The following is a 16,411-nucleotide window of genomic DNA, read 5'->3' as shown; positions in this document are numbered from 1 at the left end:
ATATAAAAAGTAGGGAGATCTTACAAATAGAGAGGTAATAGACTAAATCTCATATAACATCAATATCTCCAGAATCATCATCAGAGTCATTATCCACAATAGCTGAAGCTGATGATACACAGGCAAACTTATAGGGCAAACTAGAAGAAAAATGTACAGGCAATGGGAAATGAGTTTGAGTGACTGGGCAATGGGCAAAGAGGGCAATGGAAACTGACAAATTTGACAGTTGGAGTGAAAATGGATGAAATAAACTGCTGCGTCACTGTCATCTTGACTTCCTCTTTTCTACTGAAAATATAATAATTTCATCATTTTATCAAGGTTTCATTATGTGTAGTATAGGCTTATGTATGGCTCTGTTTTGTTAACAAAGAAGAACAATTATTCTGGCATCCACCAGCTAGCTAGCTTGCTATAGATTAAATCACTGATTGAATCACTGTCAGTATTATTTGCTCTCTGATCAAGCTTGGCCAGATATACAGAACACAAAACACAACTGATAGACAATTTTTCGCCCCAAATTTTGCCCCAAATAAACCCCTAAAAACCTTCAGACACCACTGGTCCAACAGCCAACAGCAAGCCAGATGTAGCCTAAATGTTATATAAAAAAAGAATCACAGCCAATTTATTTCCTAGTTGAGTTTCCTATATAGTTACGGACCATTTCAAAAATATTTGGGGCTGAGGACAGGTCATATGACTAATTTTCTTGTCTCTGACTGGTTGATGTTGAAACCTTGCTCTCCATCAAGCTTGGCTAGATTTCTTACTAATACATTGTTTTCAGTAAGAAAATACTTCCCAAAATTTTCCTTAAAAATCTGCCTGTATCACCACCATTTTAGTCCAGGCTGCCCTTGAGCAAGGCACTCCAGAGCCACCAGCAGCAGACTGAGGCTGTACTGCTCAGCTCCCGTGTGTGTGGAGATGATGTGTGAATGTCAGTGAAACCTGCCCTGTGTCAATAAAGGTTTTCAAAGCCCAGTTGGCGCCGTGGTGGTACCTGACCTGCAGTTCCAGCAGCTGGAACAAAGATGGCGGTGTTTCATCAGTTTGGAGAAGAATCAGACAGAGTGAAGATCACACACATCACAAACAGGACGGAAGGTGTATTTTACACACAGCCAGACGTAACCCGGTTTACACACCTTTTCATTTAGCAGAATAGAGTTTATCTTCCTTTTCAGACTGATGTTTCATATGATAGTAACTAGATGCCTGTAGAATGAAGACCTACAGGCTGCAGTGGGTTTAGAGAGAGAGAGAGAGAGACTGTGTCGCGGCCACCTGATTTGATTTTTGGTTTTCACTAACAAATCCTGCAGGTGCGGATGTCCTGCCATGTCCATTCAAATAGAAGACACACTCATCACACTGAAGCTGTTGCGGATCAAATTCAATTTGACTAGAAAGGCTTAGGTTCTTTGAAAATATTTGAACATCCTTTTGTGGCTGTGACTAGCTGAATACTGCAGCAGTTATGAGGAATAGTCAATAAACATGAATGAACCTTATAGTGTGTCTGTAATACTCAATAGTGAGTTTGTATTGAGCTTATAATACTTTATGGTGTCTTTATCTCCTATGGTATCACTAGAATATTCCTATAGTGATTTATAGTGTGGCTATAATACTCAATAGTTAGTTTTTAGTGACTTTATCCTGCTTTATGTTATTTTACCTCCTATGGTATCACTGTAATATTCTAATATTCCTATAGAGACTTAAAATATTGCTTGTATATTTGTAGCTATAGTATCCTTTTAAAATCGATTAGAAGATGACCAAGTTCTTTCTCGTAAGTTTATGAGGGAACAGGGAAATCCGCGTGTCTTTAAATAGAGTTTTCTGGCTAAACGGGACTCTACTGGAGAATACCGAGGTGCCCGCAGTTTACTGTCTCACTTCTGGACTCTCGTTTCCTCACTTGCCTCTTCCTCCACAACATGAGAAAATAAATAGAAATGCAAAGCAGACCTCTCTGCTTTGCATTTCTATTTATTTTTCCTGTACTGCTGGTTGACCATATATTCTTTAAACCTCAGACGGGCGAGGCCTTACGGCAACAGAGCTATAGGAGTTCTATAATAAGAGTTAGAGAGGGTATGATACAGATATATAGAAGTCCGTATAGGAATATTTAAGGGATACCATAAGAGATAAAGTATACTAATGTCACTATAAACTCACTATTGAGCATCACAGACACACTATAAGTCACTATAGGAATATTACAGTGAGATAAAATGCTATAAATACTATACATTACCATAAAATCACTATAAATTCAATATTGAGCATAATACACATACTACAAATTCCCTTAAAGGAATATTATAGAGATACCATAGGGGATAAAAAGTGCATAAAATGTAATAAGATCACTATAGACTTGCTTTTGAGCACCACAAATACACTATAAGTCCCTATTGAAAGATTACATGAATATTATAGAGATACCATAGGAGATAAAAGAGTCCATAAAATACAGCAAGGTCACTCTAAACTCACTATTGAGTATCACAGACACTACAACTCCCTGTAGGAATATTATAGTGATTTTTCCCCAGGGAGTATTTTAACCCCCACCCACCCCACCCCACCCTCTCTCTCCCCAGCCGCTCTCTCGTTGGTGGCTCGTCCCACGTGGTTTCTATTCCCATGTATAAAAAGTTTTCGGTGTGTAGCGGAGCCCGACGCCAGAATGGAAACGCTCCGTCCGCTTGGCACACCTCTTTGCGCATCGGCACTCCGGCGCGCTCACACCACACCGGGAGTCCCATCCAAGAGAGAGCACGTCTGAAAAAAAAAAAATAACAAAAAAAATAAATAAGAAAATCAGGGGAGAAAGGAGAAGGATTATTGTGAGAGGAGAAAATGATGGATTGAATTTAAAAAAAAAATGACAAAGTGGGGTTTGGATTTGCTGCAGATTCCTAGAGCTTCCAATCGGTTTGTGGAGTACCTGGACTTCTGCTCACTGATGGGAGATTTCCAGCTGGGCTGATGCGGATCAATGAAACCATGACATGTTTTCGTCTCCCGCTGACTGAGACACTGACAGAGGTGATGCTTTTTGTGTGAGGCTCCTTCCAACTCTGACGCAGAGAGCCAGTTCTGACGAAGCGGCTCTATAGTACTATAGGACTCGTGCGCCTCAAGTCATCCATCCGCCTGACAGGCCACTGGGAGCGACCAAAGACATACATGTAGTGATGAAATAAGACGATTTCCCGCGAGTGAATGGAGCTAAACTGCACCGACTGCATCCACACGCCTCACATCTGAGCGGAGCCGTTACGCATGGAGAGAACTTGGGACTGAGAGGATTTTTTTTTGCATTGGTTCAAACTTTATTGTGCGACTGTAACTCTCCAGCAACCTGATAGCAAGTTATTTTACACTTCCTCAAACAGAAAATGAGTAGCTGTCTTTTCCAAGCGGCATTACTCGTGGCTTGCGTCCTCTCCATCCGCTGCACCGCTGCGCCCGGGAGCGAGACGCACACGGTGTCCCGGGATACCTGCGCGTCCTGCGGCGTCGCTCAGCCGGAGGACCCCGACTCGGGCCGGCTGAACGTGGACTTCCTGGAGGCCGTGAAGAGGCACATCCTGAGCAGGTTGCAGATGCGGGAGAGGCCCAACATCACCCACCCGGTGCCGAAGGCGGCCATGGTGACGGCGCTCCGCAAGCTGCACTCCGGCAAAGTGCGCGAGGACGGGAGGGTTGAAATCCCCAACCTGGACGGACACCCGATGAGCAACGAGGTCCTGGAGGAGACCTCGGAGATCATCAGCTTTGCAGAGACAGGTACAGAGATGCTGTGCGTAACGGGACGAGGCTGTAAAAATGCTGCAAAAATATGTCCAGCTTCCTCATATTCAGGTTTAAAATCTGTTTTGTTTTTTCTGAATAAGAGTGAAAGAGTGCCGGTGGGAATGAGATAATTTAAATGGTTTCCAATGCAGTTTTACTTATTTCAGGAATTTTCTAGAAATAAGTGTGAAACAAGGCAGAATAAGCCACTACAGTATCAAGATAATGTTACTTGATTGAAGAAAACTCTGGAAACAAGCTGATTTGCATTGGGAAACATGAAATTATGACATTCTGTTGGCAGAATTTTTCCATTCTTTTATGGAAAATAACATTTTAAGACTCAATACAAGATTAAACAGATTCAGTTCAGATGTCCAGATGGATATAAGATGGTTATGCTGAAAGCTTCTGCAACAAGCTGGAGCATCCATCCTTCAGTGAGAGAAATGCTCTTTCACTCCCTCAGATATAAAACTCATTTTGTTCTAATACCTCAGTGTCTTCGCTCTTGAAGGATCAGACAGAGAGCAGAGATAGAGCAGATTCACTCTTCAAAAGGATGTGACACTGGTGATACTTTTCAACAAAAACATGTTAATCACACGCTGTGCTGTTATTTGTTCATCAAGTTTCCTCCAAAAAGAAACAATTTCCTTATGTTAATCATGCAGTATCTCTAAAATATCAAGGATCCAGACTGTAAAAATGGCAATTTGTCAGTCAGACACTTCAGTCACCTGCTCTCTGTTAAAAACTGACATAGCTTGTTTTATTTTTGTGCTACTGATCAATTTTTAAGAGTAAGTGTCGCTTTTTCTACATAGCAGATATGTCATTTTGGAGTGAAACTTGTAATTTGCTGAGTTTCTCAGTGGACAATGAGGCAAGAAGCACTGAGGGCTGAACACACTGTGGAGGAATCACTTGAGGTGTGTGTGTGTTAAAACGGGCAGGGCGGCACTTGGCGTGAGAATAAAATGTCATATATAATGACATGTTATGCATTAAGCTGATCAGAGTGGGTACAGAGAGTGAGCAGGTAGGAGTGAACAGGACACACACTGCTGCTGCTGCAGGAATCAAACCTGTGACCTTTCAGTTATGGTGCAGTGTCATTAGCCAACTCTATTGCCCACAAATCTATGTGTGTGTGTTTGTGTGTGTGTGTGTGTGCGTGCATATTTTATGTTTATATACAACAGAATAAGATACACCCAGAAAACATTTTGACATTGAATAGATGTTGACACGATGACCTCCTGCACCAGCTTTATGATATCAGTTCAAAAGTTTCCAAAGCTGTTTTTATATGAATTTTTTACCATTCCATAATACAATATTGTAAACACTATGTGCTTGTTTTGGGTTGACACTGAACATATTGTAAACCTGTAAGGTGTTGATCTTGACCTCCTCCTGCATGTTGCCACCCATCAGATGCATCCTGGGTTGTTGTCATGTTGCCTCCTCCTGTCAGGCAACCTGCTCCAGTATTAATAAGTGTTGATTTTGTCAACTCCAAATAACTGACTCTAGTTACTTATCGACAAGTGTTGATTGGAGAGTTGTTTGCTATTTACAACTATCTGCAAGTGTTAAATTAACTCTGATGAGTGTGGACTGATAGAAACACTGGGATACTGTTGATTTTTACACTTTCAGAACTAAATTAACACCATCAGATGCTTACGGGGAACTTTACATCCAAAGAATGCCTCAGTTCAGTCAGGAAGACCTTCGTTGTTTCCACAAATCTCCTCATTTCCAAGCTGGAAGGAGGTTTTATTTTCACTCCTGTCTGTCTCTCTGTTTGTTTGTTTGCAAGATTTCTCCAAAAGTTACAAACAGATTTGGCTGAAATCTGGTGGACAGATCGCTCTCGGTCCAAGAATCAATTGTTTAGATTTTTGCGGTGATCTGCATCTGGGATTTCAGCCATTTTTTGTAGCCATAACTATTATTATGCTGCGTTCGTGTGGCCGGTGGGAAAGTCCGACATCCGGGGACTTCCAAATCGTCGCATTCAGGTGGTACTTTGCCAGAAAATCAAACCTGGAAGACGAACGATAAACAAAAATGAAGCGTTTCAGAGGCTGCGGCTTTGCTCCGCCGCTGGCCTTCTAGTTTTTTTCGGGGTTTCTAATGTGTTGCCGGCCTTGCACCTCGGGGCGGCCCGGCTGCCAGTTGGCTGCGTTGCGGGGTGAGCGGCTGCCAGCGGGACATGGCATGGCGACAAGCTCAGAGAACAATTTAGTGAAAGGCGGGCTGCAAATGATCGACGATGCCACCTGCCTCGCCCACGTGCGTCCGCCCGCTCGCCCAAACATCTGCTTCTCCACCAACAGAGTGAGACCTCTCTCTCTCTCTCTCTCTCACACACATCGCCCACTTGGAGCTCGTCCCCGTCACTCCCAATGTGTGTGTGTGTGTGTGTGTGTGTGTGTGTGTTTACATCTATCTTATTATGTGTCTGTGTGTGTGTCCATTATCCCTGTTTTCCTGACTGTATGTGTGTTTGTGTGTGTGCGTCATCCTTGTTTTCCTGACTGTGTGTGTGTGTGTGTCTCGGTGTGTTTCTGTATGTGTGTGTGTGTGTGTGTGTGTGTCGTGGTGTTTGTGTGTGGTTGTGTGTATGTGTGTGTGTGTCATGGTGTCTGTGGGTCGTGGGTTTATTTCCATCCTATTGTGTGTGTATATATATGTGTGTTATCCCTATTTTCCTGACTGTGTGTGTGTCTTGGTGTTTCTGTGTGGTTGTGTATGTGTGAGTGTGTGTGTTGTGGTGTTTGTATGTGTGTGTGTGTGTGTGTGTTTATTTCCATGTTATTATGTGTGTATATGTGTGTTATCTGTGTTTTCTTGACTGTGTGTATCTTAGTTTTTCAGTGTGTGTGTGTGTGTATCTACGTGTTTCTGTGCGTGTGTGTGTGTGTGTGTGTGATGGTCCTTCTCTGTGTGTGTGTGTGTGTGTGTGTGTGTGTGTGTGTGTGTGTCCTGGTGTTTCAATGTGCGTGTTTATATCAGAATACCTCCCTGTCATTGTGTGTTCATGCTTCTTCGTTCTTATGTCCATGCATGCGTGCGTGTATGAATAGGTGTGTGTGTGTGTGTGTGTGTGTGTGTGTGTGTGTGTGTGTGTGGCACATGACGGGGTTGTGTTGAATCAGTCCCCTCAGTATAAGGTCAGAGCTTTTGTGTCAGCCTCCATGCGGCCTGAATGCAGATTGAAAGCTCCATTAGGATTCAGAGTGTGTGTGCGATCCGTCTACAGGCTCTATATGGAAACGGGGGCTTGACAGTGTGACTCCACTTGTTGGCTTTTATCAGTTTAGCGCGTGACGCCCAAGATATAAAATGTCAGAGGATTCAGGGAACGAGGTGTCATCTCTTATCATCTCTCTCTTTGTTGATCTGTCGTTTATCTCGTTCTGCCTGTTTCTCCCCAACAAACATTTTGCTGCCTGCACCGACATTGAAAAACCCGCCGAACGTGGTCAATAGTCCTACCTGCATCGTTTTATGAAATCAGCACCTAAATATCTTATATCTCATCTCATATCTCATATATATATATATATATATCAATATCTCATATCAGTTCAAAACAGTGTCCAAAGCTGTTTTAATATGAATTAATGGTGCCAACGCAAGAAAAATGGCTTTTACTGGGACAGAATGGCTGTCAAAAAATGTCAAATCTGCATAAATGTTCTCTTTAAGTGGGAAGACTGCAACTCCCAAGAATGGATTTCAACCACAATCTTCTTTTTTTTTAATGCATGATGCTTACTTTATTAACACATTTTGAAATTTTTAACTGTTTTAACACAGATTTTTACCATGCTGTGATGCCAACCTGTAATGTAATCCTAAGGGGTTTTCGGACTTGGCCACGTCCCGCACGTCACCGTCCGTCAGATGCATGCTGGGATGTCTTCATGTTGCTCGGTCTCCTGTAAATGTCTTTCTGGAAGCAGAGACTTGAAGTTTGTTGATGTTGTGGATCAACCCGACGACACTCATCCTTCAGCACACAGTCGACCGCACATCTTTTCTGCAGCGGAGTTTATCTTGTCCCTGGAGTTCATCTTATAGGAAAAACCGCCCATCTCCTCATTCTCATCTCAGACAATGAGGCTGGCCATCTGTGACAAATGAATTCCCCTTGCAAACAATTCAATTCGTCAATTAACTATCCTCCTCTTCAGATTCATTGTACAGCGGCCACTCCCTCCTCGGCAGCCCCCTACTTCAAAGTCACCACATTCATTTGTATTTACATTTTAAGCATTTTAGCCGCCATTTTTATCCAGAGGGGAATTACCTATATCACAGACATTTACATGCGCATCCAGAGCAGCTCAGACTAAGTGAGCAGGTAGTGGTTCAGCATTTCGACAGGATACAAGGCTGTTGATGGACGCACAACACCGGCAGCGTCTACATTAAAGTCACCCGCAGACAAACGCAACATTCATTTCGATTCTGTAGCCACTTATCGCCGTTCTTGAGTTTTGGCTGCCAACCTGACAGCCGCTCTGTATGTACAAGCCCATTGTGTGGCAGTGTGTGGTCTAACATCTAAGCTGCTGAGTAATAACACAGAGATTACCCGCCTTGTGATGGGTGAGGTAATGCGTGTGGAGGCTCGCTGGAAGGCGCTGGGCGACGGCGGCCAGCCCCGCCCGTGTCGGCTGCCTCTCACATGTGATTTGATTTATTTGACAAACTTTAAGTGGCCGAATAATCTGTGACATTTTCATATAAATAGATTTCTGTTTTGCTACTCTCTATCTCCGATTGCTATAACTCAGCGGTAATCCAACCTTCATGAAATCTTTTCCATTGTCTGTTCTAAAAACAGCCGGTGTCTGGTAGCTCTTTCCTGGGAAAAATGATGGGTTTTACATTTCTGATTTGTTTGGAATAAACAGAAGAAGAACTAGGTAGTTAGCATGAGCAGCGATAGCCACCATGGCTAAACAGACAAACAAAAGAGAAACTTAAACTGCAGCAACAGAAAACCCCAAGCTCCGCCCCCACACTGTTTGACTGACAGGTGATCTCTGGGAAGTACAGAGCAGAAACACCACAGCAATGAGCGCTTAGCAACAAAGATGGAGACAGAAAAAACAAAAAACAAAAACAAGAATCTTGTGGATTACCACTTGTTGAGCATGACTAAAATCATCAAGGGTGCAAAAAGTCTAGCCGCAAAATCTCAAGTTCATCTGCTGGACTGGACCTTACATTATATTCCATGTTCTTTCCAACAAACTCACCTCCTCCACTCCTATTCCCATCCTTTACCAACAGCTGAGTAACTGTCAGCCTCAATTTCTGTGGGCTGGCTTCGCTCGGAGTTCAGGAGGTTCAGACCTGATGTATGGCTCTAATCTGCTCCAGCTGACAGCTGTCAATCAGCTTCTCCATGTGGCTGGCCTGCTCCGCGGCCGGCAGCGATGACACATGTCTGTCATGGCGGTGGTTAACAGCCACAAAAGCAGGAGCGGTGAACTTCACGATCCCTCATGAAGACAAATGACATAATTAAAATGAAATCAGGATGAAGACGCACTACAAAAGGACTCAATCTAGGTTGGACACACCCCCAAAGAAAGTTTATTGGATTTTAAGGGTTATTTGACCCATAAAAGTTGGCTGGACATGTAGGTACTGTGAATAAAAGCGTCATCTAAATACCTAAAATGTAAAATGTAAAATGTAATGCATTAAGAAAAGCACTGCATATAGTTCTAGTCCTCTCAAAATCCAAGTCCTGATTCACTGTGGCCAACACCATCCACAATCCAGGAGTACATTCTCTCTCTCTCTCTCTCTCTCTCTCTCTCTCTCTCTGGATATTTACATGTCGCCGTTCGAGTTCAAAACTTTATCATTCCTAATGGGAAAACTGGCTTGCAGCGAGACGTACAACGCAAAAACACAAACCCAATAAATAACGAGATGAAATGCAGAAACATACAGGACAGACTAGACACAACAACGTTCTCTTTTCGCTTTAGTTCATGCCAACTTTTTGTATTCATTCATTTTTATTTAAGACAGTGGGAAAGTAGCATGGGAACAGGGGGGGAAAACCCTCATTAACTTATCTCTGACACTCAGAACCAAGTCTTTCTTTTTAAACAGGACTTAGGGTTCAATGTTTTTGATAAATGTTTGTATAGAGATTAAGTTCTTGGTTAACTCATTTTGTATGTAAATACATTAAAAATTGTATTCCAAAAGGAGATAAATAATATTAATAATCATAAATAATTTTTATAGGATAGTTTTTTTTTATAGGATAGGTAGTTTTTATAGGATAGTAGGTAACTAAAGTCATCGGTTGACAAATGACTTACTTACAGACTGGATCGTCTTTATTTTAAAGACATTAAATGATATTGAATGAACTTAAGATACTGTTTTTTTTTCAATTCAATCTCCTTCCAACCTTTTGAATGGTGCCACCAATGAGCTGATATTCTGACCATGGCAGAGTGCTATAGGAGCAGGCAAGGTTTATAAGGCTGTGAGTGGGAACGGCTAATGTCATGTAAATGTTTTTCTTGCTTCATCATTCCTCCAGTGTGCTCCTGCTTCGCCCCGCGCCTCCTGGCCCTACGACGCTCTCTCCCTTTTACATCGCAGCGCTCATTGTGTGGACAGTTAGGCTCCGTAAGCTCTCATTTTCAGGCAGCATTCACCACAAAGCCTTTGAACCTTTGTGCGCCGCTCTCCTAAGCCCGTCTTCTCATATCTGGGCCCACTTGGAGGCCAAGTGGCCCTGCGCCCAACGCCTTCCTGTCACAGTCCGCAGGATCCGTGCCACCCTGAACCGAGGGGAGGCCGGGGCCTGTTGTCTCGCTTTAAGCTGTTCCCAAGTTCACACCCCCTTCTCCTCCAGCGCGCAATCTGCTTTGCGACCGTCTGCTCTCAAAATGTCCCACATGAGAAAGAGATGACAGCCATGGCTGACCAGGACCTCCCCACACCATAGTAACTGTCCACCTTGATTTAGAGCCATTCGCTTGAAAAGCCCCCGATTCTCACAGCCGTTCTTAAAAAAACACCCCAGTGCCCACCCATGCACAAAGCTGGTATCTTAATTGGTAATTTCCCTGACTGGAGTGCTGCGAATGTGAATTCATTAGTTTCTGGCATACTGTAGTTCTTGGCAGTTTTTTGTATCATGAATTCATGGCTAATCTTTTTTTTTGCTGTCTCTTTGTTCCTCAGATGACCTGGTGACGTCCAAGTCAAGCCTGTTCTTCCTGATCTCCAACGAGGGGAACCAGAACCTGTACGTGACGCAGGCCATGCTCTGGCTCTACTTCAAGCTGCTGCCCGCTCCTCTGGAGGTGCGTCCGCGGCGGAAGGTGACGGTGAAGGTGTACTACCAGGAGCCCGGCCTGGGCAGCAAGTGGAACCTGGTGGAGAAGCGGGTGGAGCTGAAGCGCAGCGGCTGGCACACCTTCGCGCTGACCGACGCCGTCCGGTTGGTGTTCGAGAAGGGCGACCGGCGCCAGAACCTGGACGTGCGCTGCGAGGGCTGCGAGGCGGAGGGCGTCGTGCCCGTGCTGCTCAACCACAACGACGAGTCCCACCGGCCCTTCCTGGTGGTGCAGGCGCGGCAGGCCGACAACAAGCACCGCATCCGCAAGCGCGGGCTGGAGTGCGACGGCAGCAGCAGCCTGTGCTGCCGCCAGCAGTTCTACATAGACTTCCGGCTCATCGGCTGGAACGACTGGATCATCGCGCCGTCGGGCTACTTTGGGAACTACTGCGAGGGGAACTGCCCGGCCTACATGGCGGGCGTGCCCGGTTCGGCCTCGTCCTTCCACACGGCCGTGGTGAACCAGTACCGCATGAGGGGGATGAGCCCGGGCTCCATGAACTCCTGCTGCATTCCCACCAAGCTCAGCACCATGTCCATGCTCTACTTCGACGACGAGTACAACATCGTCAAGCGGGACGTTCCCAACATGATCGTGGAGGAGTGTGGCTGTGCTTGAGTATGGTTTATTTTTTGGTTTATTTAAAGTGAACTTAAGAACTTCTGTAAACAGATTCACCATATTACAACAAGAAATAATTATAGAAACAAAGTGATATTTATGGACTATCAAGAAAACATACGCACACACAACCTCATCCACACATATCTACACACGCTCATGTATGCCTGCACAAACACTTGTATATATATTTATGTTTGTTGATATCCTATTTTGTTAATATTCTATGGTGGAAGACTTTAGTGTTTCTGCCGATGTACGACTCCCCTTGTGTAAAGACAAGCTGTTGCTCTCACTTTCAAAGGGACATGAAGAGTTCTCTTCCAAAACACTAAATATCCACTTTGGAAAACAATCATTATCTGAGGTTCATTCATCAATATCTATAAAATAGTGAGGGTCTGGTTTGTGAAAGTGTTTTCATTTTGTCAACCAAGGACTTAAGTAACCTACTAGCCTTTACAAAGTACCGTAGTTTGATTGAATTTTGTGCTATCAGTCACTTAGGTATCAGTCACTAGTAGGTGTCACTTTTTAAAAAGTGGATATCTCATTTTGGAGTGAAACTCTTCATGTGTAAAACACGGGCCCAACCTCTAACAAGAAAACAGAGAATCTAGTCCAGAGGAGGAGGAGAGAGCGTGATGTGAATGATGAAAGAGCCTCGCTGGGTGGGAGGTTGGGGTGGGGATGGGGTGATTCCACTATGCCTCTTTCAAGGAACTGTGTCTGCAAACACTTGGGAAAAGCACTGAAACTTTTTTCACACCGATCAAACTTCACCAACGTACAGCACTTCCAGCCAGGAGTCTCCACGGCAACACGTCGCCGCATTTACACCCTGTCTTAGAGAAACTGTGTTCCACGATAAAACTGGCTTCAAGAAAACCAATGTTCGGACGCATTCCGGAAATGGACTTCATGATCGAAACAGCACAACAGATAGAGACATTTCAACAAGTTTTTCACACTGATGCTGTCAGAAAACCAGAAAATAATCCCCCTGATGACTAAAAGGTAGACTTGTCAATGTGAGGTGTCACACCTGAAATTCAAAGAGTCTTTTCTTCCTTGTGTGTCCACGATGAATCTCTCTTTACAGCCATTAGCCATTAGTGACAAATGAATTCCCTTGGAAATGAAGTCAATGAAGTATCTTCTTCTTCAGTAGTATTCCCCAACACATTGTACAACATCTTCTTCCAGAACATTCATTTACATTTCAGGCATTTAGATGATGCTTTTATCCAGTACCAACCCCCAGTCCTGTGGACAGGTTCACGCTTGGGTAACAGGTTTAGGAATGCCTATAAATGCTCCTTAACACCTGTAGACAGTCCTTCAGAAACATATTGATGATCATTTATTTTAATTACAGTTACTACTTACAGTTGTGGCCATTGTGGAAGTGACCATTCATGCATTCATCCTGCATCCATCCTACATTTGACACTGCAGGCAAATCTTTATGTAATGTCGTACAGTAGAGCAGATACTGGACAGGACAGAAATGGGGCATGTGGCTGTTGAGGATCAAACCTGTGACCTTCTGGTTACATAACAGTCTATGTAATCATTACTCCACCCTGCCTCCCATTACCAGATGAAGATTTTACTATGAATTTCAGGAACAGCCTCACATTTATCCGTCTACCTTTACCTGTTCAGATATTCCTCCCTCTCTTGTTGCTTCACAGCATCACCTTAAAGAGGAAGGTTCGATTTCTTCCAATTGTTCAAATAAAAAATATTTAACGTCTCTCATTTCAGTCAGCAAAAGTGAAAAGTTGCCATATTGCTCCATTTAGTGATGGCGCAGCTTAGCACTTCCCAATGCACACTTTGATAGCACTTGCAGATTGAAATGCCTTTAATGAGCCCTATGTGGCGCACCATTGCCCACAGTCCTTTTAAAAGAATAAGTGCCGCATGAGCTATGCAATGTATAGTATTTACCCATATACCAGACAAGCTGAACTTTAGCTCTAGTGACAAACTATCACCAATACTTGAAATGTAATTGTGGCAGGCAGCGGCGGGGTTTGGGTGTCGGTCGGGAGGCGGAGAGAGGCGAGGAGTGTCGTGATGAGGCGACGGGCGGCGTCTTGTCTCTGTTAGCTTTCCCCTGGTTTCTAGTAGGTGCTGACGCCAGATTACTGGAACCAAAACCCATCAAGTACTGTTTAAGTGACTTTGAACCAAAAGGAACGCATAAATATTGATTTTGGACAGACCTCTCTGTGTATATCAGAGTCAAAATTTGTGTTATGATGGTGCCGAATTACTGCCGAGTGGCTTGTTTGGCACAACTTTTGTTGACTTTGAGACATAATTTCAGGCCTCAAGTCACTTCAATACTTCATATTTTTGGGTCAAATGTTTCAGCTGCTTGCTATTTCAGCAGTCCAGCTTATTCTGCTCTCACTCCCAGGCGTTACCGACTAACAGAAACCAGGGTATACATATAAGAAAATTAGGGTTCAGGTATCGCTTATGGTCTCATCTCGTTGCTCCTCCCCTCTTCCTGCCTCCTGTCCGAAGCTTGACTCCGACCCTCCTGCCACTGTAATCTTTCGCTTATTCTTCAAAGCGAATGGTTGTTAGAATATTTGCACTGAAGAGTTGCGTGATTAGTAATAATAATAATAATAAGAAAAAAAAAGAAACTGCCATTGAAAAAAAAAGTTATTTTTATAGAAGCAAAATTGAGCTCTGTTCAAATGTATTATACCTAATCATGGAACCAAAGAGGCCAAGAGGTTTAGCTATTGAAAGATGGCAATGCCATCATGTTTTGTTGTTGTAAAATACTTTGTGACAGTTAAAAGAGGCCTAAACACTGTATCAGGGTACAATATCAGTCCATATTCAGCTTAATCTCTTTTCTATTTTGTACCTAGACATGGAATATTTCATATTTTTTCATCAAATTACTTAAATACTCCTAGGTTTCTTTTTGTTAGCTCTCGTTCCAGAATCATTTAGAGTAAAACACATGCCATCCGATCCCTGTACAGTCGATGTAACATATGAATATGCTTTTGAAATATTTTGTTCTTTGTAATTGTTGAAAAATAAATTTCTTATTACCAATTGTATGCATTTGGAGATGTGTTGTGAGACTTGTGTTGTCGCATTCAATAAGGGATGGATGAGTTCCTAGAGTAGAAGAACAAACAGAACATTTCCTGACCTTTCAGTGTAGCTCAATGGGTAAAAACACTTCCTGGGTTAGCGGTTCAAATCCCCATATAGGTCCATGGGTAGAGCAAGGCACTGATGCCATGTTCAATGTCATATTGGAAGAAGTGGAAGAACTTTAGAATCAACCGATATTATCTTCTTTCAAAAGACTTAGTAGGCAATATCTCCAAGTAGGAGATGTTTGTAATTTCCACTAGGAAGCTGAAGTGAAGGGCTTTTACCGGTCGGCAGCTTGTATTTACAGTAAATCCAACATGAGGTGAATATGGCATAAGCACTGTCAGAGTTAGAGGTTGACCCATGCAAAAAATGTAAGCACTCATGGTACTTTGGATAAAAGTGTCCCCTAAACTGCATAGATCACCCAACAAACATTTGCTCAACCTGCGTCAAAGCCAACTAGGCTAATAGACGTCGAGCCATAACCTGACATTATTTCTACCTTTGCTGATATCACAACATATAATCTGAACTTTTTAACAACCATATAAAGTTGTAAAAGATTATTTAAAAGCAGTGGAAATGTGGGCGCCTAGTAAAGAAAACAGTGATTTGGGGCAAACTTCAAGGTAACATAGCTAGATGTGAAATTTAGCTTAATTTTATTTTCTTTAATAATATCTGGCAGTTGGGGGAGGGTGTTTAAAAATAAATTTCTTATAGGTTCAAAACATCCATCTTCACAAGTCATTTAGTCTCATATTCAGCCTTCAAATCTTATTTTTCTTAAACCAAGAGAAACATTCTGCAGTGAGGAGAGATAAATCCACTTGTTTCCAATGCAGCTTCACTTGTGTCAGAATAAGGCAGATCACTGCACTGCTGTCAAGAAAATTACTCTTGATTCTACTAAATTCTTCAAACAAGTTAATTTGCATTGGAAACAAGTGAAACTATCAAACTCCACTGGCAGATTTTATCACTTATTTTGAGAAAATTACGATTTCAGGACTCATGACTTGCTAAGATTGGGGGTTGAAAGACCGACATAAACTTTCATATCAGCGTCTCCAATATCAACTTCCACAACCCACATGGATTTGACCGCCGATCAACATCGAAATGCTGGGTATGTTCTAAACCAGAAGCCCACTGGCCTTAACACGAAACCTGTTCCAACTCTTATGAGCTGTCTTTGCTCAAAATCACTGAATAGAAACTCCTCAGCCCCAGAGTAAAGCTGTCTCCTCGGGCTGGGAGAAGGAGAAGCCCACTCCATGGTTCTCTGTGTGTCTATTCAGGCGTACAAAGCCCTAAACAGCCCTAATTAGACCTAAGTGAATCTTGGCAGGGCTTCAGGGGTCAAGTGTTCAAGAGTTTGGCCCCTGGGGTCACGCACTCTTTACAACTGGGGG

At 43.1% G+C, this 16,411-nt stretch overlaps 1 protein-coding gene across 1 annotated transcript; it reads left to right on the top strand.

Moving 5' to 3' along the window:
• The first annotated feature begins 2,797 nt into the window (after positions 1-2,797).
• On the top strand, positions 2,798-12,482 carry LOC139653928 (inhibin beta B chain-like). The gene is made up of 2 exons (XM_071530938.1): positions 2,798-3,819; positions 11,074-12,482. Exons 1-2 carry the CDS (start codon positions 3,429-3,431, stop codon positions 11,847-11,849), a joined length of 1,167 nt encoding a protein of 388 aa, XP_071387039.1. The 5' UTR covers positions 2,798-3,428; the 3' UTR covers positions 11,850-12,482.
• Positions 12,483-16,411: the final 3,929 nt, after the last annotated feature.

This window comes from Centroberyx affinis, unplaced genomic scaffold (genome assembly GCF_046629955.1).
Source record: "Centroberyx affinis isolate AG114_WGS23_722 - 3 ecotype Tasmania unplaced genomic scaffold, CSIRO-AGI_Caff_v1 ptg002001l_1, whole genome shotgun sequence".
Classification (NCBI taxonomy): domain Eukaryota; kingdom Metazoa; phylum Chordata; class Actinopteri; order Beryciformes; family Berycidae; genus Centroberyx; species Centroberyx affinis.
This window is presented reverse-complemented; position numbering and strand designations above follow the sequence as displayed.

What these genes read in the sequence shown, in the direction of transcription:
- LOC139653928 (XM_071530938.1), top strand. Translation starts at nt 3,429, where the DNA reads ATGAGTAGCTGTCTTTTCCAAGCGGCATTACTCGTGGCTTGCGTCCTC. An exon ending in CATCAGCTTTGCAGAGACAG is followed by an intron (nt 3,820 to 11,073) that starts GTACAGAGATGC and finishes TTTGTTCCTCAG; the next exon opens with ATGACCTGGTGACGTCCAAG.